Genomic DNA, 26,491 nt, shown 5'->3' with positions numbered 1-26,491 from the left:
TACATTTATATGGCGTCGGAAGAACTAGGGTGAAAGGCATGAAATAAGAGGTCAGGCTGCAGTTTGAAAAGACAATGGTTCCAACGAAAAACTCACTTGTGCAGCAAGCTCCTTTTGGCAGCATCAATGTGTTTCATGCAGAGATTCTGGAAAGCTCCAAGCTCCATGGAATCGGTTTTGTGGTGGAATTCTTCGATATCAATCATTCTCAGCTGTCTGTAAAAACATAAATATAGTTCTTTATTTTAAATTCAACAAAACTAATTAATTTTTCTTTTTTTATAAAGTCTCTTGGCTATGGTCTCACTATACAAATCACTTCCGGGTGAGAGTTCATTCATCATGGTCCACTATAGTTCCTAATTGTGACACAATTTATGGTTCACATATTCACTTCTAGGAAATGGTGAAGAATTAAAACAATATGTATGTTTAATGGTTAGCCTTCTGGCTGTATTTTTTGCCCATGCTAATTTGTAATATTGTGCATTGACCTTTTGGGACATGGATGTATAGCGCAAGAGACAACCAGAGTATATCGGTTAATGAACCACCTGTTCGGACTGGTACTACAGCCAGATGCAGTCCTACAGCAAAAAACTGAGAAGGAAATGTTCTCAATTTTGGAGTGAAAATAAATGCTTATATAATATATGTCCGCAATGGTGTATGTTAGTGCAAACGTGAACCCATTCTAATGGCAATCTTCATTTGACGTTGGGCAATTTAACATGGGTTTCAATGGCAGATGACATCTGTGTAGTGAGACCTATGAGTTTGCAATATATACCCAATTACCTTGCAACTGTTGTCCATACAGATAGACCATGTTAACTGATTAGAATAGAACAGATGTTTAACGACACCCCAGCACGAAAAATACATCGGCTATTGGGTGTCAAACTATGGTAAAGGCAAAAATAATGGGGTTAACTGATTAAAGCAAAGTGATAAACAAGGCAGGCCTCACAAAGTTTTGTAGTATTCTTATCTTCAAAGGATGTATCTGATATCATTAACCTGTTATTGTTTATATGTATCACAGTACAATACATACCCACATGCTAAAGATATAGGACTTGTAACATTATATTAACCGGTTATTGTCTGTACATATGTATGTCAGACCTCACAGTTTGTGGGGAGCTACGGCTATTGCTCCACATCCTTTTACCGAGACCAACATTCAAAATAGGCACTTGTCCATTCGTCCTGACACGTGAAAATCTGCTAGGACAAGCAAAATATACCTTAGTGGTTGTCCAGTGGACAACTAAAGTCCAAACCAAAATGTTAACAACTACGAAAAATTGCTCTCCTACCTTTATTTTTTGTTAGATATTAGCCACATTTTGTCCAGACAGAAATCTTGAAAAAAACATTACAATGACACAGATTCCACATACTAGATGATAACCAAGTCACCTATATCAACTTCGCTGAGATCGCATAGGGCAAAAAGCATGTAACTTTGTGCCGGCTGCCATTTTGACTTTTTATGGAATATTCTCCAAGATGGGTGAAAGAATATGACTTAATCTAACAATGTCATAACATGTTATGATATAAAGGCAAACGTGATGACGTCATATTACATTTTTTTTTTTTTTTTTTTAAATTATACCACTAGAGATCATTGATATATTAATTATGTCACATACTTTGGAGGCGTGCACCCTTTCTGAAGAGTATTCCATAAAAAAACCCCAAAATGGCAGAAGGCAGAAAACTGCATGTATTTTGCCCTATGCTATCTCAGCGAAGTCGATACTGGCGACATCGTTACAGTCTCATATGTGGAATCTTTATCACTGTAATGTTTTTTTCACAACTTGTGTCTGGACAAATTTTGGGCAAAATGTAACAGTAATTAAAGGTAGGAGAGTAATTTATTGTAGTTGTTAACAATTTGGTTCAGACTTTAAATATGTTCAATGTCATTTCATTTTGAACAATCACAAACATCATCTTAGTACTTGAACAAAACAGACCATTTTAACTGGACAAGTGAAAATATTGGCTAACAAGTAGATTTCTAGATGTATTTGTCCAATGGTCTATTGAAAATTTCTGCTTATTGCTATCGATGGAGACAACTTTAGGGAGAGTCATTTTTGGCTTCCCTTAAAAGAAATAGTACTGCGAAAGGATAAACTATCAATGCTCGGTATTGAAATACCTGAAACAGCTCCCCGTATAATCTGAAATCTAAGCTATTAATAGTTAATAAATCACTCCACTCACGAGATCTGATATTTTACTGTACAATACATACCCGTACGACACATGCCACAGATCAAGGACCTGTAACATGCATGGATTGGTCACGTGCAGGTTCTGCGCAATCAGTTCGAGCGCCGTAACAAACGACTTGTGCCACGGCTTCGGCACAATCTCGAGCTCTTCTCTGTGAGGAGGAAGCTTTTCTTTCTTGTCATCATCTTTCTCCCTCGGATCTTTGAGAACAAAGTCAACTGAAAGAAAATTATTGATGTTAAAAACAGGAATTTTATATAATGAAGAGGTTCAAACTAATGCTTATCCGATTTTAGTAATTTGAGAAAAAAGGAACTTAACAGAGGGTTTATAAAATATTAGCAATTTGGCGAATTTGATACGGAAATCTGCTGCCAAATTCAAGTTTCATTTAGCAAAACAGTAAAAATGGTGGTACATTTATAAACAATAGATGATGTTCGAATTAGCTTTTTGGTGAATTAAAAATGAAACAGATTTGCCAAATTGAACTTTAATTCGCATTTGGCGATTTGGCGAGTAACAGTTTAAACCCTGTTTATATATAACAAAGAGGTCTCAACTAGATATTCCAATGATTGAGTATGATTTTAAGAATAGCAACGTCTGTCAAAGTCTATCCTGGTGAACACGACAAGAGGTGCACAGTCCTAATACAAATTTTTGTAGTTAACATATATCAGTCCCTTCTGGGGACCCATTTTACCTTCTGGCAGGAACCCTGATTATGTAACTGAAACTTGACTGTTTGGTGCAAACTGATTACAACCGATGACTGATTAAAAAATTCTCACCGATTCCTCTGCTCGCAATATGCACACATTCAATCAGTAGGTGTATAAGGCTTAGAAATGAAGACATATTTCCATTGGCCTGAGGGACTAGTAGCCTAGAAATGTTCCTAGGCCCCATACACAAATTACACCCCCATTATTGTTTGGAACCATGTGATTGCAATATTTGTGACTGATTCTGAAAAACAACAACTATATAACTTTATACTGCCACAACTGCATAATAATCACACTGGAATATATCTAACTGACCTGTCATCATTAAAACTGTACCCATCTTCAGGAATTTCTACTTACCTAGGGCAAAGCGGGCAAGTGTTTGTTTCTACCCCTGTGTATTATTACTATTACACTGACAAAGACCAATATAAAAAATACAACTTCTTCTGATATGTGGACTCAATTCAGCACAATACAGTTTGCGGTCGGGAGAAGTATTATTACAGACAGAAAGTTAATCTTTACCGATTGCCTTTTTCACACTCAAGAGGTAGTCCTCGCGCATTTCATCCGACAGGTTCTCAATAGTGGCTGTGTGACCAGACTGGAAAATAAAACAAACAGGTGTTTTTAAAACAGAGTTACTCCTCCATCATGGAATGTGGGAGGATGAGTATATACTAAGTTTCTAAAATGCAATTAATGATACTTAAAAGAGTCTTCACCATTGCAAATTATTTCAGTCTTCTACTGGCAGCAACTGGTGGGAATTTTCTCTACATTATCACAGCTGACAGAGAACTGGATTCTCATACAGAAGGAAGGAAATGTTTTATTTACGGTTATATGGTGTCAGACATATGGTTAAGGACCATACAGATAGTAAGAGAGGAAGCCCGCTGTCGCCACTTCATGCACTACTCTTTTCAATTAGCAGCAAGGGATCTTTTATATGCACCATCCCACAGACAGAATACCACGGCCTTTGATATACCAGTCGCGGCGCACTGGCTGGAACGAGAAATAGCGCAATAGGGTCACCGACGGGGATCGATATCACACCGACCGCGCATCAAGCGAGCACTGTACCACTGGGCTATGTCCCACCCCTGAATTCTCATACAAGAGTCCCTAGTTCAAATTCCATCAAGTGGAGGGAGCCAATAATGTACCTATGTTTAGCTTGTGGGTGGGATGAACATCAGTGGTAGTGTACATGCCCGGGATCTGATGGGTTACAGGATCAATCAACCTCAATGGACTCAAAGTTTAGTTTCTTCGTTTCAACCAGGGCCCCACAACTAGTACACCAAATGCCATGGTAGGTATGTAGTCCTGTCTGTTGAATAGGGACTCTCTTGCAGCTTTATCATTAGAAGTAGTCTATGTGGTGGCAGTGGGTTTCTTTTCTTTCTTTTTTTCTATCGACCAAATGTCGATGTAACCATTTGTTAGACACCAAACAGCTGTAGTACATTCAACATGTACTGACGTGTTGCTACACAAATATATTATTTTTCTTTCTATTTTTGGCTTGGAAGATATCTCATTCCGTGTTCCCAAGACTAGCTTGGAATAGATATATATTTCTGCACTTCCATTTATTTCTGGATGAATTAATCTTTTTAACTTTTTCACAGTTTTTTTTTTAATTTCAGTACAAATTAGACAATTCTCTATCAGAAATTTGAAATTACTGTACCACACCTCTTGGCAGGACTAAAAATTCAGCCTTTTTCACGAGAATCCATGTGGATTCCCATAAAAGCAGTCCACGGGAATCATCCAATTCTAAACATTTTCAGAGAACTTTATCAACAGTGTTAGTATATAGAATTGTGTGTCATATGCTACTAACTGTATATGGATTAGTGTATATAAAACAACCCTTACTATTTACTGGAAAGAATAACCAATTTGTCAGTAACAGTGTACCCAAGTTTAAAGCAAAAAAAACAACAACAAAAAAAAAAAACCCAAACAAACAAAAATGTTTATTTAGTTGTTGGTTTCATTTTTTTTACAGTCAGCAAACATCTGGCTAATGTTTGCGAACTAATTGATTGGTTCCCAACGTGGACATTTGGTTTACTGTGAAGCGTATAAACTAGTCTAGTGGACGTTTTTCCGCTCGGTCTGGCTGAACGCAGCCCAGGTTACTTTTCAAAGATTGATTATTCGTGAACAGCACATGGGATACTATTGCCGATGTATTTTGCGCATTGGTTCAATTTTTGTATGGATATTACTGAAGTACATTTCCTCTACCGACAAAAATATTTATTGATTAAAAAGAGCAGGTAATTCAAGGTTAGGAACATAATATTAGCGAACTAAAATAGAAATGTTTGATGTATTACTAAATTTGGCACACTACTGTCTGTTGTTCCTTTCAGTTCTCTTCGTTGGCAATTTGGTTCATAGAAATGGACCAACCACCGCTTGGCTCTAGGTCAGACTATTCTCGATAAACCTCTATGTTTAGAACATGCACGGATTCGAATGTATACTACGCTTTTGAAGCCAGTTTAAACTGAAGCGTGATAACCAGACTATTTTAATTTTATTTTATTTGTTTTAATTCTTTAACGTTTTACTGACTGATTATTCAATTTAATAAATTTGTGGAAATATTTCACGCGAATCCAAATAGATTCAGATGTTTTATGTTTGCGCAAATCCTGGCGAATTTTTAGCCCTGCTTGGCATTATGAACTATCTCTTGAGATTCACAATAAATCAATACCAGTTGTCACATTCTACCTTCAAGGCCCAGGTTACTGTTCCACTAAAAAAGTGATAGTAAGACATCAATTTTACAACTAGGTACTGCACCTTTAAAATATTGCTATACAAACATCAGATACATTCAGTTCTTAGATCCATATCTGATGTAACTCAGAGAAAAAAAAAAAAAAAAAAATCCTAAAATAAAAGTAGTTTACCTTAAGTGTCCGTGGTACTTTTCCAAGAACATTTTCCAGCCAAGAATCCTCCATAGGAGCAACATGCTCAGTGTCAATTCCATTGTGAATGTAATAGTAGTATCTCTGTTGATATAAAAAAAAAAAAAACAGTGTCAATTCCATTGTGAATGTAACAGTAGTATCTCTGTTGATATATAAAAAATTGTCGTCAATTCCATTGTGAATATAACAGTAGTATCTCTGTTGATATAAAAACCCAGTGTCAATCCAATTGTGAATGTAATAGTAGTATCTCTGTTGATATATAAAAAAACCCAGTGTCAATCCCATTGTGAATGTAATAGTAGTATTTCTGTTGATATATAAAAAAAACCCAGTGTCAATCCCATTGTGAATGTAACAGTAGTATCTCTGTTGATATAAAAACCCAGTGTCAATTCCATTGTGAATGTAACAGTAGTATCTCTGTTGATATATAAAAACCCAGTGTCAATTCCATTGTGAATGTAATAGTAGTATCTCTGTTGATATAAAAACTCAGTGTCAATCCCATTGTGAATGTAACAGTAGTATCTCTGTTGATATAAAAACCCAGTGTCAATTCCATTGTGAATGTAACAGTAGTATCTCTGTTGATATATAAAAAAAAACCCAGTGTCAATTCCATTGTGAATGTAATAGTAGTATCTCTGTTGATATAAAAACCCAGTGTCAATTCCATTGTGAATGTAATAGTACATGTAGTATCTCTGTTCATATAAAAACCCAGTGTCAATTCCATTGTGAATGTAATAGTACATGTAGTATCTCTGTTGATATAAAAACCTAGTGTCAATTCCATTGTGAATGTAATAGCAGTATCTGTTTGTTCACCAATCACCAGTTAATATCATGTTTATTACACAAACAATCAATTTGTTCTAGATTTTTCTTCATTACAGGCCAAACATTATTACCAATCAATCAATATGCATTACTTTCCATGATCCAACTATAAATTAAAATGATTTTGAGTTCTGGAAAGTGACAGCAGCAATTTCCATGATTTTCTATGATTTCAGACTTTCTATAAGTTCCATGACTTGTTCACCCTGAAAATGCTGCCGATTAAACAACAAGCTACGTGTGTCAATTATACACATGGTCTGTGGCCTTCCTGTGAATTTAAAACAACATACCAGTATATCTTTCTCAGCAGCTGTTGGTGACCCAGGTCTGGACATGGCAGGTAATTCACCCGTCGCAGACATGCTACTTTTTGGAAGACTTTCTTCTTGCCTGAAAAACATACCAGCAGCAAAAATGTTTGAACAAAATGTTCTCGTGTCATGATCGAAATAAGGCTGATTGACCAGTTTAACAATTGTATAATATTCAGTGTGAGTCAACTTTGATCTTAATATTATCTTTATACTAACTATAATTATTCTCCAAATGTTGGAAGAAACCCAATGCAGTTAAGTCCAAGTGACTTTTCATATTTGAAAAGTCACTGAAATAATATCCAGTCACATGTCAGTTATAATACACTACCCTCTGTTAGCCTGCAAAATATGGTATCTAACTCAACAATTGAGTTATTTCAAGAAAAGAACATTGGAACAGATGAAATAAGTGTGGGTGAAAAAAGATAATTACATTTCCATTTTCACTTCATTTTAGACAGATTGATATCTTCAGTCAAATCATTGGCAATGTTAGCATTCTACAGCCATACCTCATTAAAACCACTGGTTCCTGCCTGATCCTTTTGGTTATAAACCACATAAAATAGATTTTTTTTAATTCCAGTAACATGATAACAATGTTTTTTCACGCATGTTAGATTAGTCGAGACTTTTTGATCCACAGTACTCTAACTTGTACTCTAACCTATTTTACCCCATAATCAGGGCTTCTATAATTTTTATAAAATCCACTTGCCATGGGATTAGTGGTTTTTTAAATTTACTAGCCACAATTAAAAATTCACTAGCCCTACTTTACTTTAAGTCAATATAATGTTACTAAATAATAGTAATAATTGGATACGTCACCTAAAGAGTGAGATAGAGCTTAAAAACACTAACAGTGGGGGATTGGGGTGGGGCAGAATATTCATATTTACAAAATAAACTTAACTGAAATATTTGACAATTTGTTTTCACTAACCGTCAGGCATGGCAATAGTAGTTATTTACTAACCCAACATTAAATATCACTAGCCATGGGAGTGGGGCTACCATAATCTAGAAGCCCTGCCGAAGCATTTTTAAAAACACTGTTACTTAAAATTAAATAAACTGTAGGTTGAATTATACACAAAAGTAGTTTTTTTTTTTTTGTAAAGATGGCTTATTAAAAGGCTCACATTATAATATCTACGAGAGCTTTTCGGAAGTTTTCTCTGTCTTTCTTGGGCTGTTTAAACTGGTCCAGGTTCTGTTGTGTTTCAATTGGCTTCAACCGAGTCGGCTGTTTTCTCTTTCTTGAATCTCCTGTAGTTAAACAAATAATGAGGTTCAAAGTATCTAATTGACCAGTTCATATTTATTAAATATTAACTTTTAATACTGAATAAGCTTCCATTTTATATCATGTTTATTTTTCGATTGAAATAATTATCAATTGTCACGAGCTTTAGCAAGTGACAATGAAAATTATTTCACAAGGGACATAAATATGATATGAAATGGTAGTTTAATATTCTATTTAGTCAAAAAGTCAAAGAGGTCATAAAGTGTAAAAATTGTTTGTTTTTAATTCAAACTGTACATAAAAATTATACATTTTAATTTGGAACTCTATATTTTGTCTAGGGCAATTCAGGTGTAATATGCCAAAACAAATATTTGTATGCATTATTTCACATATATACTATATAGTCTGTTTCCAAACAAAAAAGAAAACATTCCATTTTAATACATAAAAATTTATGATTTCTTCCAACAGCCAAATGAAATTTGAAATAATCTGGCCAAAGGTCATTCCAAATGTATTTATCCATATAGTGCTTTATATTTAAAACTTATTAAGGTAAGACCTTGTTTTCAAATACAAGAAAAAGCAGGGTGGGTTTATTATGTTGGGGGAGGACAAATAGAAGTCTTGCTAATTAGGCTTAAAACTGAGGACAGTCCCTTTGAAACTTACTTGCGGTCAGCTCCCCCACCAAATCAATGGGTTTTTCCTCCTCCTCCACTTGACCCGTGAGTATGAAGGAAGGTGGGTTTGTCGACCATGTCGGCTTCATCCGTTTGGACGGAAGTACAGGAAGAAATCGGACGGGGTCATCTGTCCCCTTGCCCTTGCTGTGTCCATGCTGACCCCGACGAGGAGTCAACTGTAACAAAAACAAAACAATGAAATCTTAACGTTGAGCTAAACGCTAATGTATTTCAATTAAAATAAAAAAAATAAAAAAATAAACAACCATCCCCAACAGTCTTAGTCAGGAAAGGTGAGTAATCACTCCCACTCCTCTCCACAATTGCCTGAAAAGTTTTAGGAGAGCTGAACTAAAAAATGATAATGAATTTTCTATGAAACTTCATACATGTGACTGCTTGTCTGGCATTGTGATCTTCAGCTCACCTTGATTTTGCTCATGGCGAAGACCGACAGGTACTAAATAATAAAATAATTTTTAAATCATTAACACGCATGGAGGGCTTTAGATTGCATCGGCGTCAATAAACATTGTGCCTAAAATACAAATGCCCAAATTAAGTACAAACGAGCTGATTTTAAAATAGTTCACCTTAAAACCACTGAAATGTTATGTTTAATTACATTAAAATAACTACATTTCTGAATATTGACAAATCTCCAGCAGCTGTTTTTATGACAGTACTGCACTAAAATGACCTTCCTGCTATATAAAAAGACAAAAGTTCAAATTAGTGAGATCTAAAATTAAACCCTGCACATGGTAACTGTGCAAGAATTGTATTAAATTAAATTGCATTTTATTAAATTATTAAAAATTTTAGGATGTGTATGAAACAGAAAAATATAACTGTGTTTGCTAGATATCATTTATTTTTCAACTTGTAGCTTAAAAATTAATCCAAGTTGCTTTCATTTATATATAAATTGTATCCATCAGTCATTTGTTTAAAGGACTCAGTACAGTTCCAGGTGAGAGGTCAAACAACCAATCCATAATAGTTTGTAATTGTGACACGTATTGTAGTTCACATATTCACTTGTACCTAACTGAGTTAGAATTAGAACAATTTATATTTTTCAGTGGCAAGTCCTCGGACTGGATTTTGATGCACCACCTGAATAGACAGATTGGGGTCATATAGTTAAAAAAGAAAAAAGAAACATAAATGTTTTCAATTTTGGAGTAAAAATAAATGCATATGTCATGTACTATTTAGTATATGTTGTTATTGCCAATGAGAACCCATTCTATTTGCAATCTTCATTTGAAATTTGGCAATTTAACAGGATTTTATTGGCAGAAAGCATCTGCATAGTAAGACCGTAGCATTCTATATAGAGAAAATATGGACCATTGGTTGGAATGGGATATTTGTATTACTTTAATATATAAATTCATATAATAGATAAAACTTACAAAAATATATTTAGAGCATTACAACACAGTAAAAAACATAGAAATGAGCTGCTGACAGTACTGAACTAACAGGTCAGTCAGTTTATCGAATTAAATATTTAACAATTCACATGTAATAGGTTGACGACATGCAATAAAACTGAAAGGTGGTTACTCCGATAGATATACTCGTTAAGATTACTAGATATGGTGTTAAATTGGAAGCTTAATATTTATGAAGCAAAACCTACCCCAAGAAATGCAGGGCTCGAACTTAACAACGGAAATTGCCATCGTTGAGATATAAATTGCCGTAGGTAGAGAGCATTACTGATGGCACTTTTATGTCGTCGGTAAACCACCTCAACAATAGCAAAATATATACACCAGGTGTACATAATCTGTCAATATTTGACATTTTCACTTGAAATGTCTACATAAAGCAAAATAACCGTTCCTTCATATTTATGTTCTGCAAATTCCATAGGCAGGCTCAAAATTGCTATCAGTGGTTTGTTTCACCCATGGCAATTCTTTTAAAAATTGCCATGGGAGACAAATTCTTAAGTTCAAGCCCTGGAAATGCATCTAACATTTAAGCGTTAGAAATGAGAATGGTCGGGAAAGACTACCCCCTTCCCCCCCAAAAAAAAAGTTTTTGTGGGGTTTTTTAAACAAAAAACTAATATATGAATTCCCCCCCCCCCCCCATCCCAAGTTGCTGGCATATTCTAACACTAATGTCTAAAGATAGATATTGTCAACAAACATTTTTTTTATATATATAAAAATTATTCTTTGACAAGTCTGATAAACCATTTAAAATATTAAATAGTGACGTTTATTAAATGTAATCTTTTTTAAAACTTGCAACTTGTGCTATTATATAGGTTATAAATTTTAGTATTGTTTATAAAAGTGATAAATCTTCTCATCCATAAGTTAATATGTACTTGTCCATTTAACCTTGAGGCTATTGCATATGAATCCAACTTTTTTGTGTTTTCATGTTGACAGCAACTGCTGTCAGTAAATTTATGACAGTTATTTCATTAACAAAATATAGGCAAATTACCTTAGCGTCAGCCATCTTCAAACTGGGATTGATCGCGATTACTATTTGATCATTATCAAAGAAAACCAGTGAGATATAAATCTAATGTTCAAAAATGTATTTTAAAATATCCTAGTGTTTTGCCTTCCACTGGTCGTAGAAAATGGCTACTAGTTTACCGTTGCTAAGAGATTTACCATCGAGTATTTCCGTTTCAGATAACGGACACTGACGAACCTTGTCGTAATGTACGAAAAGTAACGATCAATAACGAATCAGATGACTTCCGGGAACGTGTTGTCCTTGTGAAGTTTCTGATATTGTCATTGATAATAATAGTTTTAATCATGCATGTAGTGTTTTTTTTTTTTTTTTTTTTTTTTTTTTAAATTTCAGTCATATGTAAGCTAAAGTTGTAGTATTTCACCCAAAATATGCCATTACGAACGTTACGTTTAGTTGCTATTTATGGAGGTATGTTTGCAATAGGATCTGCAGCATATTTTCATCAAAAAATACAAGGTTTGTTATATAATATATTAATTTAATCCAGTTATTCACCTGTTCACTAGTCACCATGTTTGTATGGGATTTCTAGATATTAAAGTGAGCATAGTGAACTGAAAGCGTAAAATGGCATGTCACATATGAAATGGAATCGGATCATCTATTCAAAAAATTTCAATACAAATATTCAATAATGTTCCAGTTAAATAGGTTTTTTTGCTTCTTGTGTGTGTATTATTGATTCTAATACAACTTTCATATAAGCCTTTTTTCCACTGGTTAATTTTTGTGATAAATCGGACAATAGATATACGCTGTCATGGGCAACCAGGATTTATCACCATAACATTCTGAAAACTCGCCCAATATTTATGCTGTCACTTAGCCTCATGTGTGGTGTTTTCATTAGTACATGTATATTAATTCTGCGTCTTCAATTATATTTAAACATCAGTATAAATAATTTTCAACAAAATTGCTAACTTCAGATGCTAAAAATATTAAGAGTCTTTAACCTTCTGACTACTGCAGGCGAGATATCTCGCCCGACGTCACGTCAGTCGATATACTGTACACTGTATACAGTGCATTCCCCAATTCATATTTCCCGCCGTTTTGCACACGACACTCACCGGAAACGGAAATATAATTAAAGAAAAAAGATTTTTTTTCAAAAATTTTTCAACCACATCTTGAAATTTTGAGTTCAAAAAGGGTTTTCGGCAAGTATTTTCGCTTGACAAAAATGGCGGCACGTCGCGGTAATTTTCAGGGATCGATAGCTGATTGTAACAAGCTAATTTGATAATAAATTTTATATTTTTACCAACAACGAAAATTACCAAATATTGCAATATGAATCGTAGTTCGGGTTTAAAAAAAATTTCTGGTCAGAAAACCACTGTTATCGGGAATAATGGACATAAATACTGGACAGCTGGCCACAAATGCCCGTAAGTAAACGCAACTTTTTCGATTTTTTGCCTAATTTTAATCACCATTAGCCGATCTAAAATAATAAAAATTACAAAAAAAGACACGAAAATAATACTTACCGATTCATATATGAACTTTATTTCATGTATTTATGAAACATTTAAGTGAATATATGTGAGTAAAAATTATAAACTTGTACCCACTCAACGTGGTTTTTGTTAAAAATTAATCCAGTAGTCTAAAGGTTAAGTTTAACACAAATGGACAGAAACATATTTGAAGTTTCAATTTAATATATATATTTTTAATACATATATTAAACTTGTCATGCCTCATTTAACTTTGAAACATCAGCTGAACATTGTATCTTGTGTAAGTGTACCCTGAGTACTCTGCCGTTTGAGAACTAGAGTCATTTGGACGGTTATGGTCGCTCTCTGCCATCAGAGATTAAAAGAATCCTTCATATGTGTCCATGTGGGACAGGATTATTCCACCCAAAGGTACATAATATGTTGTCAGGGACGAGGCTTGATAACATTATTATTACACGTACATATCATATTATGTACCCGAGGATTGAATAGCCCTGTCCCTCGTGCATACATAATGCAGGCATCGAAATAAGCATTGTCTGGTAACCCATTTACAAGTTACCACAAAATATAGCCTGGTAACATATAGGTTACCACAACTATATGAAAGTTAGAATTGAATTCCTGTTATCGGTACGACTAACGAAATCTGGAAGTAAATTTATCAAGTGGATGCTGCTTAAATGCAAAATGACTATAATTGCTTGCAATTGCACATCGATGCAATTCCTTACAAGAAAATGAAACGTGGAAGTCTGGAATGCATTGCCTGGTTTACATTCGGAAACGAAACTACCGTTTGTTGAAACTTTTGTCGAGAACGAAACACTGACTTTTCCTCTATGTGGTAAACTCCCGGTAACCTGAAAAACAAGCATTTGGGGAAAACGTGAAAAAACAACATTTTTAATTTTTTATCTTACAATAAAATAATTATAACCATTGAAAAGATCGTACCCAAAAATGGTTTATACTAAAAGTATAAACAGAAAATGTTAGTATAATTTCATTATGACAGCAGGTTTCCTTGTTTTTATGAAACATAAAAAGCATTTCTTGCTTTATTTTGCTGTTTACGTGACGTCACCCAATGTTAATATCAGCTCAAACAGTAGAAGTCACGTGGTCATGCAAGACCGATTTATTCCGCATGGGCTGATGTCATGGAATACACCTGTCTTGCATGGCTAGAGATGGAGAAAACTCTGTATAATGAAATGGAATTGCTGACTACCACCATGTACGTAGGCAAAGATTAATGCTCCAATACAACAATATCCCTATGTTTGACACTAAATACCATTACATTTATCATTTTGGAGTTTGCAGATAACAAATATTTCACATATTAGTCATTAATACACACACTACAGAAAGAAACCCGACAGCACCCCCTTTCAATAATGTTCTGGTTAAATACGTAGGTGCTAACAGGTTTCTTCCTGTAGTGTGTGTATTAGTGATTAAAGGCATTTTGTCACAGACCACTGACCTATTTAATGGTCTAACAAAGTAATACCTGAACAAAAATAATTTGATTTGTCCCTAAATATACTTCATTCAACCATCTTCATAACTACCATGCTCCATTTATTAATGATATTTTGTAAAAAATAATTGAATTATGGCAATGGTCTATAATTCAAAAAATAAAATTGCCGAGAGGGTTGACATGGATTTCACTCCATCATAGTTCAGTTAAGGTGATGCAATAGCTAGATTTGGTTTCCATCAATTAATGTAATTTTTAGTTAACTATTATCCATTTTTTAGAGAAATAAGGTCCTTAAATCTGTGACAGTATGCCTTTAATACAGTAAAACCTCTCAAAACCGGAATTCCTTTAAAACCAGAAATTTTTTATGGTCCCTTTTTAAATATCTGTACATAAGAAAACCTCTCTAAACTGGATACCTCTTAAAACAGGACTTTTTACTTGGTCCCAAGGGTGTCCGGTTTAGAGGACTTTCACTGTATGTGAAATATTTGTTATCTGTAGGCGAATTCAGAAATGGTCAGTGTAATGGTATTTATAGTCAAACATAGGGTTATTGTTGTATTCAAGTCGACGACAGTCACTTTTCGCACCCTTGTTTTGGCTTCGTGCATAATAAATATGGCATATTTTACCGTAATTTCACTTGGAATCCATATTTCGTAAAAGGTACAATTTTTTAATCACAATATCTTTTCAAACACATTCAGGTGCATTAGCAATGTTCAAACAAAACAATTTGGATAGCAATTTTTACAGCATTCTTAAAACCAAAGCATCATGTACCCAGTTTATGGTTATTGTAAGGAGATGCAAAGTGACGTCATTGGATTACTGACATCATTCAAATTCAAAATTAGCTGTATTATTACAGTGATTCGCCACATTAAAATAACAACTGGTCTACTAACCTTGACCCCTGTCAAATTTCTATAATGAGCAGACAATGCTGTTTACAGGTCGGTATCTTTTTATTTTTCATAATTCTGGACAAAGTATTAATTTTAAGTTTTAAAAGATGAAAGAAATAAAAAGTACCTTTTGTCAAATATATCATAACAAAAAATTACCGTTGGATATCATATGTTTTATTTATTGTGTATGAAGCTAAAACAAGGGTCCAAACAGTGACTGTCATCGAGCTGAGAGCTGGAATCTTTGCCTACCCGGTGGTAGAAAGCCATTCCATGTTTTTGCTATAGGAAATAGAAAATGTTTTATTTAACGACGCACTCAACACATTTTATTTACGGTTATATGATGTCGGACATATGGTTAAGGACCACCCAGATATTGAGGGAGGAAACCCTCTGTCGCCACTTCATGGGCTACTCTTTTCGATTAGCAGCAAGGGATCTTTTATATGCCTCATCCCATAGACAGGATAGCACATACCATTGCCTTTGATATACCAGTCATGGCGCACAGGCTGGAGCGAGAAATAGTCCAATGGGCCCACTGACGGGGATCTATCCTAGACCGACCGCGCATTGAGCGAGCACTGTACCACTGGGCTACATCCCACCCGTTTTCTCTGTAGAGTTGTCTCTGGCTGAGAGAGCGATCATAACAGTCCAAATGTCGCCTAGCTTTCGAGTGCAAGTGTTAATGTTGGTTTTCACTTGAAGGTGGCTTTCGTGATGCTGAGTACTATAAGAAGGCCACACAGATGTTACGCAGGTATGGACCAGCGGTGGAGCAGTTTGGTCAGCCAATCACGACTAAAAATATAGATCTTGGTGACACCAATAGCAACTGTGTCGATGGCTACAATGCTAAGGTACAGTACCCATTCAACAATAAAGTCAATTACAATATTTAACGTGGGTTTATAAAAAAAAAAATTTAAAGGTTTTTTTATTAACTACACCACTGGAGCACTTTGATTTATTATTTATCGGCTATTGGATGTCAGACATTTGGTAATTCTGACATGTAATAGTCTTAAGAAAGGAAATCCGCTACATTTTCCATTAGCAGCAAGGGATCTTTTACATGCACCATCCCACAGACAAGATAGCACATACCATGGCCTTTGTTATACCAGTCATGGTGTACTGGATGGGACGAGAACTAGCTCAATGGGCCCACCGACAGGGATCGATCCTAGAATGACCACGAATCATGCGAGCACTTTATCACTCAGCTACATCCCGCTCCCACATCTCGACCAATGCCCCATGACTGCTATATATAAGGTCATGATATGTGCTGCCCTGTCTGGGAAAGTGCATACAAAAGATCTATACTTTGCTGCTAATGGAAAACAATGGAGTGGGTTTCTCTGAAGATTACATGTATGTGAAAATTACAAAATGTTTGACAGGCAATAGCCGAAGAATAATTAATCAATGTACTCTAGTGGTGCCGTTAAACAAAACAAAGTTTACCTCCTGCCCCCTCCTGCAGTTGAAAGGCAATTAATAATAATATGTAGTTTTTAACACAATGTCACAGTAGTTTTTCATATAAGTAATATATTTTCATTTATTAATTGTTTTATATTGAAGATCAGTACTATTTTTATTATTAGCTAGTAAAATTTAATATTATTTGGGAAGGAGGATAGAGTAGCTTAACAGTGTTACCATTATTATTATAATTATTACCATGACTATTATTGTTACAGTATTTTGGCAGGAATTTAAAATTATATTTCTAGATTGTAAGCTTGGATTAATATTTAATTTCATTAATTTCTTTTCTTCTTTTTTCAGATGTCTATTCCTGTGAAGGGACCTAAGGGCAAGGGTGTGTTACATCTGAATGCAACTCGCAAAGATTTATCAACAGCGTAAGTATAGTATGTGTTATTTTTTATCCTGCAACTATTGACAGAATATGATGACGGATAAAGCAAAGTCATATCCTGCTACTAGCATAGCCAACATTACAAAATCTTATCATTTGACCTCTGGGTCATCGTACAATGTGGCTGAAATAATAGATTTCTCCCATAATTTTTATGGTCTGCAGGATAAAGATAATAACTAGCTAATGATGTCGGATATCTGCTTTATCCTGTTCAGGTCCCATTCTTACCTTCACAGAATAAAGCAGATATCTGACGTCATTAACTAGTTATCCTCTATATAACTTGGCTGGGTTGGGTGAGTCCGATTATAACATTATTTTTACTAAAATGACCTCACTGTGGAAAGCCAAGCATACATCATCTTCATAAATCAAGGCTAATATTCGTTCCTCGTATTCAGCCTTGATACATGTCGTCAAGAAATTGTGCCACAAAATGCTTAAATTTCATTGGATGCGATGAGATCTGATTGCAACGAATCGCAACGCTCCTTATAGATTCCCTTGTTATTGTAAACAAAGATTGCAGCGTCAGCGTCCGGCAGTTAATTTTTGATATTGCTTTCAAGATTGTCACATGTTACCGATGCTGTGATTGGTCAGCGATGTCATCGTGTAAGGGACATAATCGGTGTTACAAATTTTCTTCCAATAGAGGGCGCTAGTAGTGGATATCAGTAATCTTGACTACATGTATCAAGGCTGAATACGAGGAACGAATATTAGCCTTGATTTATGAAGATGAGCATACATATGCAGGGAGTGGATTTTGAGTATCAAGACACACACACACACACATACACACACACCCATCAAACCCCTGCTTATAAAACAACAATTTCCAATATATTTTCTGAGGGAGCATGACTAGACCCCCCCCCCCCCCCATAAAAACATTTGCTTGCCATATTCTAGAACCACCCCCACCCATGTTAAAATTCCTGACAACGCTCCTGATAACGGATATAAAAGATCCCTTGCATCTGTTTAGTAGGTGGTGGGATATAGCCCAGTGTTAAAGCATCCGCCTGATGCGTGGTCGGTTTAGGATCAATCCCCGTCAGTGGACCAATTGGGCTATTTTTTGTTCCAGCCAGTGCACCATGACTAGTATACCGTATCAAAGGCCATGGTATGTACTATCATGTCTGTGGGGTGGTGCATATAAAAGATCCCTTGCTCCTAATGGAAAAATGTAGGGGGTCTTTAAGACTACATGTCAAAATTACCAAATGTTTGACATCCAATAGCCAAACGCTTCATAATCAATGTGCTCTAGTGGTGTTGCTAAACAAAACAAACTTTAACTGTTTAGTGGGAGTAGGCTGTGTGGCAACAGTGGGTTCATTATTTGTACCACAGCTGGTTCATTATTTGGACCACAACTGGTTCATTATTTGGACCACAGCTGGTTCATTATTTGGACCACAGTGGGTTCATTATTTGGACCAAAGGTCAAAATAACCACATGTTAGATAGCTGTAAGAAGAAGATTTATGCAGGCACCGCTAGCGGCCTTGCCCGCCCCATTGGCATAGTCAGGATGTTATAGGCAGGGGGTAACCAAGCTTGAATCAAATTATGAAACCAATAATATTTTGATCTTCAGCCTGTGCAAATGGGCACTTTTAACAGAATTTTTTTCATATTTCTTGAGGGAGATGCAGTAGAGGAATTGGTTTCCTTGCACACATCCCCCCCCCCCCCCACCACCACTGCACACCCCATATAACCGATGATTGATAATGAAATTCTAATGCTAATATAGTTCTAACCGATTGTGTAATCAAAAGTCGATTTGTTGATGCAAACCGATTATAACTGATTATCTATGATGAAATTCCAAAGTTAATATAGTTTTTAACTGATTGTGTTATCGATCAGTTGGTGCTTTGTTATCGATCAGTTGGTGCTTTGTTATCGATCAGTTGGTGCTTTGTTATCGATCAGTTGGTGCTGCATTTTTTGTACTTCCTTTCCAGGTGGGAGATTGATCGACTGGATCTAGAGTTTAACCGGCCTGAGCAAAGATGGACGTTTTACGTCCGCAAAAACAATGATGAGCAGACAGACAATAATTCAGATGAACTAGAACCTGGTCTGTCTTGATAAGAATTGAGGATGTTATAGATGTGCAAACAGTTTCAATACACAGATCTCCTGTGTCTCCATCCAACTGGCTTGGATAGTTCAGGACAGTGTACCTGAACCTTAAAGTGGTTAACAGGACAGTGTACTTGAATATTAAGTGGTTATCTGGAGACACTGTAATGTAGTAACCAATACATGGGATACCACATACTGTTCGTTATCAAAATATTTCAATGCCTGTGGAATGCCTGCTGGGTAATAAATTACTATATGCAAACTACTGATTCAAGTTTGACGGACAAGGGCTACCACTAACATTTAACCCACTGTACTGGACAGATAGCTGAGGTGTGTGCCCAGGATAGCATGCTTGAACTTTAATTGAATATAAGCACGAAAATAAGTCGGATAAGATAAGATAAGATAAGGACAAGGGCTGATAGTAAAGCACAGATCTATTCAGGTGGTCTCCCACTCCCCTATTTGTGGTCAAACAGTATATATCAGAATACACAAAAAATGCAAACTTATCCTGTCCACATGTCAAGGACCTTTAAATTCTATTTTCTAAAACAACAACAGGTTTTGGGCCCTTCTATTGAAAAATCTTGAATCCTCACCCTTTTGTGCTGAGTTCAAAAGCATTCTTTCATATAATTGGTTATTTCTCTTTCCAGTCAGTGCTCCACAACTGATGTAACAAAAGCTGTGGGATGGTGCATATAAAAGATCCCTTGCTGCTAATCAAAAAGAGTAGCCCATGAAGTGGCGACAGCGGGTTTCCGCCCTCAATATCTGTGTGGTCCTTAACCATATGTCTGATGCCATATAACCGTAAATAAAATGTGTTGAGTGCATTGTTAAATAAAACATTTCCTTCCTTCCTTCCTTCCATTTGTGCTGTGTTGTCCGAAAACATTCTTTCGTATAATAGAAGTAATGTTTTGGACATGTTTTTAATCAAGAATGTGATTGTGACTACCATATGTTTTTTATGATTATTGAACAAATGTGCATCACTGATGGTTATTTAAAAGAAGGTGGAAAGAAGATGGGAGACAATATCTCTTCTAGGTTTGTTTGAGTAAAGCAAATATTAGTTCAAACATTGACAACTGGTAACTTGTGTTGTCACTTACCATGTGATATATGAACATTAAATTATGTGTTTGAACAAAGTTTGATGTGCATTAAAACATTTGTAATCTGGTATACGTTTTGTTATTCTGCTTCAATGAAAGCTGTTCGTTTTATCCCACTTGTCACATGATGACTTCATACAAGCCAATATGTGCTGTCCTGTCTGTGGGAAAGTGCATATAAAACATCTCTTGCTACTAATGGAAAAATGATGCAGGTTTCCTCTCAGACTATATGTCAGTTACCAAATGTTTGACATCCAATAGCCATTAATTAAAATCAATAAATAAATGTGCTAAACAAACTAAACTTTAATAAAAGATCCCTAGCTATTAATGGGAAAATGTAGCAGGTTTTTTTTCTAACACTATACATGTATGTCAAAATTATCAAATGTTTGAGATTAGCTGATGGTTAATGAATTAATGTGCTCTAGTACTAACTTTTATTCTGATTAGATCCTGGTTTACATCCAGGCCTCTTTATTCTGATTAGATTTTGGTTTACATCCAGGCCTTTTAAGAATTGAAAATTGGCACAAACCATGACTGGGTTACGCAAAAACACTCGGGTAACCCATTTCATTTCTACTTAACCCAGTGATAAAGCACTCGCACCCATTTCATTTCTACTTAACCCAGTGATAAAGCACTCGCACCAATTCATTTCTACTTAACCCAGTGATAAAGCACTCACCCATTTCATTTCTACTTAACCCAGTGATAAAGCACTCGCACCCATTTCATTTCTACTTAACCCAGTGATAAAGCACTCGCACCCATTTCATTTCTACTTAACCCAGTGATAAAGCACTCGCACCAATTCATTTCTACTTAACCCAGTGATAAAGCACTCGCACCCATTTCATTTCTACTTAACCCAGTGAAAGCACTCGCACCCATTTCATTTCTACTTAACCCAGTGATAAAGCACTCACACATATTTCATTTCTACTTAACCCAGTGATAAAGCACTCGCACCCATTTCATTTCTACTTAACCCAGTGATAAAGCACTCGCACCCATTTCATTTCTACTTAACCTTGAGTGGGACGTAGCCCAGTGGTAAAGCACTTGCTTGATACACAGTAGGTTTGGGATCAATTCACGTTGGTGGGCTATTTCTCGTTCCAGCCAGTGCACCATGACTGGTATATCAATGATTGTGTTATGAGCTATCCTGCCTGTTGGATGGTGCATATATAATCTTTAAAAAAAGGTATGGGAGTTCTAATAAGAATTTACAATTGCCAAAATTGTATGGTATATTAGCTGTGGGGAATGGTTATATGATAATAGTGAATTAATTGGGCAAACATTGCAACTGGTAGTTCAGTATTACAGTAGGTTTTATGACGACCAAAGATCTTAAAAGACGATTGGGGTCAGAAGTGAAATTTAAACGTTGACGGGTTTTTTATCCGTAAATCACAAATTCAAACAATAATAATGACTAAAAACAAAACAATAACAACTATATCAACAGAATAAAAAAGATTGACAAAAATAATGTTCAACAGTGATTAATGGACCTTCCTAGAAGTTGTCAAAATCGAGAATGACGCCCCATGCACGTGTACAGGGCAACTGCATGATGCATGTGCAAACTATGGAATGTGTTTCGGTGTGTTGATAAACAGACCCAAACGTTATTTACTAGGATGTCTGTGGTCAAAACGTTGATATTAACAATATTTCAGGTTCCCTTACTTTTTTTGAAGAGTATAAATAAATTGATGTGCTTTAGTGGTATCGTTAAACAAACTTTAATAAAGGATCCCTTGCTTCTAATGGAAAAATGTAGCGGGTGTCCTCTAAGGCTGTCAAAATGTTTGACATCCAATAACCGATGCTTAATAAACCAATGTGCTCTAGTGGTGTCGTTAAACAAAACATACTTTAACTTTTTACTTAACCTATCGTAACCATATAAATGATGGTCTAAATTTAATGAAAAAAAAATGGGTTATGTAAATATAATGTCTTGCACAAGGACATGCAAAGGAAACCATCTTCTTAAGATTTTCAGACCCGACATTGCAGATATTACAGATTGGAGGGGGGGGGGGGGGGGTAAGGCGACTCGGTCCATTTAGACCATTTACATCGGTAAATATCGGGTGATGACTCAGTCTGTAAATTTGATTTGATAATTTTCAACGACTATGTTTATGTGAACGTTGATGGAAAGAAATTGGGGAATTTGTGGTATTTTAGTCCAGATTTAATTTACTACTAGAATAGTTGTCAGTATAAAATACCGAAAAATAAGGTGGCACTGAATGTCGGTAACAGTTAACTCCCAGATACAATGGATGGAGGTTCTGGCGAGGGTGAGTTGACAAGCATTCAATATTATTTCTTCTCTACACAAATACATGTTATACTTCCATATTAAAACCACCTACCGCCATGTCTTGTAGGTCCCTAGCTCGAGCGTCCTCTAACTGGTATATATATATATATATATATATATATATATATATATATATATATATATATATATATATACACACACACACACACACACAGTCGAACCTGGTCTAACGGTCACCTGTAGATAAAGGTCACCTGCCTATAACGGCAACTATAAATCCCCCAATGCATTTCCTTCCTTGTTTGACCTGTACATAACGGTCACCTGTCCTTAACGGCCAGCGGTCACTATTTTCCACCCAAAATCACAGGTTGAACCTGCTATAACGGTCACAAGATGATCGTCGTGAAGACTTTTTGGGGTTTATTTTTTGTCCCTGGTTATGTCTTTACTTTTTCAATCATCTTAAAAATTATAAATTAAATGTGTTTATATGGGGATGTCTGTAGTTTTGGTTTATTTTCCGTCAAAGTAAAGTTCAACTGTAATTCTCTGATCGTAATTGAAAAACAAACAGACACTTCCGTGACACGCAGTTACTGGTGGTGTAATTCGATTGGTTCTCAGCATCCTCACTGAACAGTAAACGACTTCCCATTGGCTGTACATAGTGTAATCTGTATGGATGGTCACTCTATTGAGTCTCGAGAAACTAAACAAATGATGTATTATGTTAGGTGTTTCATTGTTTCTAGCCAGACATGATTGGTAAATAAACATAATTGCTGAAGGCGGCGGTCATATATATATATGAGAGGGCCTCGTAAATTGGATAACTTGTGCCCAATCCTTTTGTATATTATATGCAATAAAATATGTTTCAAACAAACTTTTTTTTCAAATTATAGACCACAGTTAAAGCGACATACCTTAGTTTTTAAAAACGCAGATTCGTCTAAGAAGTAATGGTTAATGAAACAAGATCGTTATTTTTGATGGTATTTTCCCTGCTTTAAACATCACAGACTTTAGCTTCTCTCTGTTATAATCATATCTAAATTGTGTTGCAGGTTTGTAGATTAACTAAACTTGGTGTCCATTTTTACGGGCTGAAACTAGGGTATGTGCCTTTAAAGGTAGGGTCAACTCAAACAAGAGCCTTATGTGTTGGAAAGATGCATATCCGGACCACCAACACATACTGATACTTTAGCAAATAAAAAAATGTGTAATTTTAGTTAATAAAAAAACATGATTATTCCTGCTAAATGGGGGCAGCCATTTTGTTTCGTTTTTGTGACATCCGGTGGGATAGCTTGGGGCGAAGTGACGTCAGCTCCTGACCATCTCCTGTATGTACAGTGTAAACAAAAGCAGTAATTTTCGACAAGGCGCTTCTCTTTGATCAACCTGACTTGTAAAACAGATTAAATGATAATAAACTATTTAACTAAATATATTTCAAGTTGCATTAACGGAACAAACTGGGGTTATAGTATTTTTCTCTGTTAAATAATCCAAAGAAAAAATGTACACTATTAGGCCTATTGATATGCTACGTTGGAGCAAAAACGACAACCCACGATACTCAAGTGATAATTTTCTTTTCTTTGGGACTACGTAATTGGTCAGTTCTGTGGTTTTAGATGGAAAAGTCTACTTAATCAATAGTTTTACAGAACTATTTACAATAATAAACCATGTCCATTACCATTTTAAGGGCGACAGGTAATATTCCACAATACCGGTATGTATTTTTGTGTCTAGACAGCGTCATTAATTGGCTCGTCTGGTTACCAATCAAATACACACCTGCCAATCAGGAATCACAGGTAGAAGCAACTAACAGCATATACCAATTAACTAAGAAAACACTCCGTGTATCATTTCAGTACATAAGTTAATGCATGGACAAAACATTGTTAATTATTTCGACTTGTTGTGTAGCCATTTTGACAATGGTATTTTATTTTGTTTTGAAAAATAATATATATAGTGCTGGATATTCTTATTGCTGGCTTCATGGGATGTGTATTATTACAGAACATTGCAATGTACGACTATTTATCATCCCGCAAAAACCAGGTAGATTGTGTTTCTCTGGTTCTAAGGCTCATTCCTGACGTTACGCGTTAAGTATTACGTAACCACCAGCTCGCCAGAGGGCGTACTCACTGAGATGGTACAAAATGGCGAGATGGTACAAAATGGCTGCGCCCGTTATATATAATAGCCGTCACATTTAACCGTTTTATTAATTAACTATACGATTATACTTGTTGATATTAAGCAATAATGTGCATTATATATCGTTGAATATGCATACCAGGCCAAATGCCTTAATTGTCCCTTCCTTTAAGAGGACACTCGAGTTAGTAGGTCCCTAGAATGGTATTTTAAAGAAAATTTTAATTAGTGTAGTTTGGTTCAGTTTCTAAAGAACTTGCCTGGGATGCTTGCAATGGCTCGGGACGTAGGATCGAACGTCCTCTGTGTTCCCGCCACCCTGGCCAATCAGCGTGACTAACACGATTAGCTAGGGTGCGGGAACTTACTTCGTCAGTAGATCTCTCGCCTGAGGTGCTTTGGCTACAGGATTGAACTTTTGGACCCAATCTTTAATGCCCCCCATCCCAACCAGTGCCCTACGACTGTAAGAAAGTGTGTGAGTGTGCGCGCGTGCGTGCGTGTCATATGTCCCCACCCCCATCCATCCCACCCCGAGCTGAAGCAAATCATCAGATTCGGGCAAAAACGATATAGAGATATTTGGGCAAAATTAACTGGCTGACACTAGGTATTCACCATTCCATAATTCTACCGACAATATTAGTTGTATTCCATGTATTGTATTTTTTTTAATAATAATGCAATGGATCTTTTATATATGGTCGATTCCAACGAAAAGGGCACAGAGCATGTTCATATAATTTGAAAACAAATAAATTTATGTTTGCTGTTGAGATCCAGGACCGTAGCTAGGATTTATTGTTGGGGGGGGGGGGGGGGGGGGGACGCAACTGAGTAGTTAATAGTCTAAAACTCCTTAAACGGTTAAGAAGAAAATTTTCTTTAAGTTTCTATAATGCTTTCCGAATTTTTTTCCCTGCTAGCTACGGCCCTGAGATCATCGCATCCGCCTCTTTGCTGCTAATGGAAACGTAGCCTACGGTAGCAAGTTTCTTCTACTACAGAGGAGGGGGGGGGGGATTTAGCTCAGTCGGTTGAGGTGCTTGCGTCGCAGGATCGAACCTCCTCGGTGGATCCATTCAACTGACTGGTTGTTGTCGTTTTTTCGTTCCTGCCACAACTGGTCAAAGGCCGTGGTATGTGCTTTCCTGTGTGTGAAAAAGTGCATATGAAATCCTCTGATCACTATAATATATGTATTAGAATTACCAAATGTAATTGACATCCAATAGCCGATGGTTAATTAACCAATATGCTCTAGTGGTGTCGTTAAACAAAACAAACGTCTGGTGTTTGTTTTTTTCTACTACAAATCAGAATTATCCACTTTTTGACATACAATAAGCTATGATTAAAATTGCTCTAGTGGTGTCGTTGAAACAAAATAGCC

At 35.8% G+C, this 26,491-nt stretch overlaps 2 protein-coding genes across 3 annotated transcripts in view; one reads left to right on the top strand and one right to left on the bottom strand.

Annotated features, from left to right (window-relative positions):
- Positions 1-11,676, bottom strand: part of LOC121387568 (dynein heavy chain 7, axonemal-like) — a 121,646-nt gene extending 109,970 nt beyond the window's left edge. For both annotated transcript variants that reach the window (XM_041518723.1, XM_041518724.1), the window contains exons 1-8: positions 11,539-11,676; positions 9,050-9,239; positions 8,268-8,394; positions 7,096-7,195; positions 5,936-6,040; positions 3,516-3,594; positions 2,276-2,474; positions 97-216 (exon numbers count right to left, since the gene is read on the bottom strand). In XM_041518723.1, coding sequence (XP_041374657.1) covers positions 97-216; positions 2,276-2,474; positions 3,516-3,594; positions 5,936-6,040; positions 7,096-7,195; positions 8,268-8,394; positions 9,050-9,239; positions 11,539-11,553 — 935 coding nt within the window. In that variant the 5' untranslated portion in view covers positions 11,554-11,676. The remainder of the gene's footprint in view (positions 1-96; positions 217-2,275; positions 2,475-3,515; positions 3,595-5,935; positions 6,041-7,095; positions 7,196-8,267; positions 8,395-9,049; positions 9,240-11,538) is intronic.
- Positions 11,677-11,810: 134 nt separating this feature from the next.
- Positions 11,811-20,224, top strand: LOC121387409. The gene is made up of 4 exons (XM_041518513.1): positions 11,811-12,039; positions 16,179-16,330; positions 17,268-17,344; positions 19,347-20,224. Exons 1-4 carry the CDS (start codon positions 11,952-11,954, stop codon positions 19,471-19,473), a joined length of 444 nt encoding a protein of 147 aa, XP_041374447.1. The 5' UTR covers positions 11,811-11,951; the 3' UTR covers positions 19,474-20,224.
- Positions 20,225-26,491: the final 6,267 nt, after the last annotated feature.

The sequence above is a fragment of the Gigantopelta aegis genome, chromosome 13 (assembly GCF_016097555.1).
Source record: "Gigantopelta aegis isolate Gae_Host chromosome 13, Gae_host_genome, whole genome shotgun sequence".
Classification (NCBI taxonomy): domain Eukaryota; kingdom Metazoa; phylum Mollusca; class Gastropoda; order Neomphalida; family Peltospiridae; genus Gigantopelta; species Gigantopelta aegis.
This window is presented reverse-complemented; position numbering and strand designations above follow the sequence as displayed.

What these genes read in the sequence shown, in the direction of transcription:
- LOC121387409 (XM_041518513.1), top strand. Translation starts at nt 11,952, where the DNA reads ATGCCATTACGAACGTTACGTTTAGTTGCTATTTATGGAGGTATGTTT. An exon ending in TCGATGGCTACAATGCTAAG is followed by an intron (nt 16,331 to 17,267) that starts GTACAGTACCCA and finishes TTCTTTTTTCAG; the next exon opens with ATGTCTATTCCTGTGAAGGG. An exon ending in CGCAAAGATTTATCAACAGC is followed by an intron (nt 17,345 to 19,346) that starts GTAAGTATAGTA and finishes CTTCCTTTCCAG; the next exon opens with GTGGGAGATTGATCGACTGG.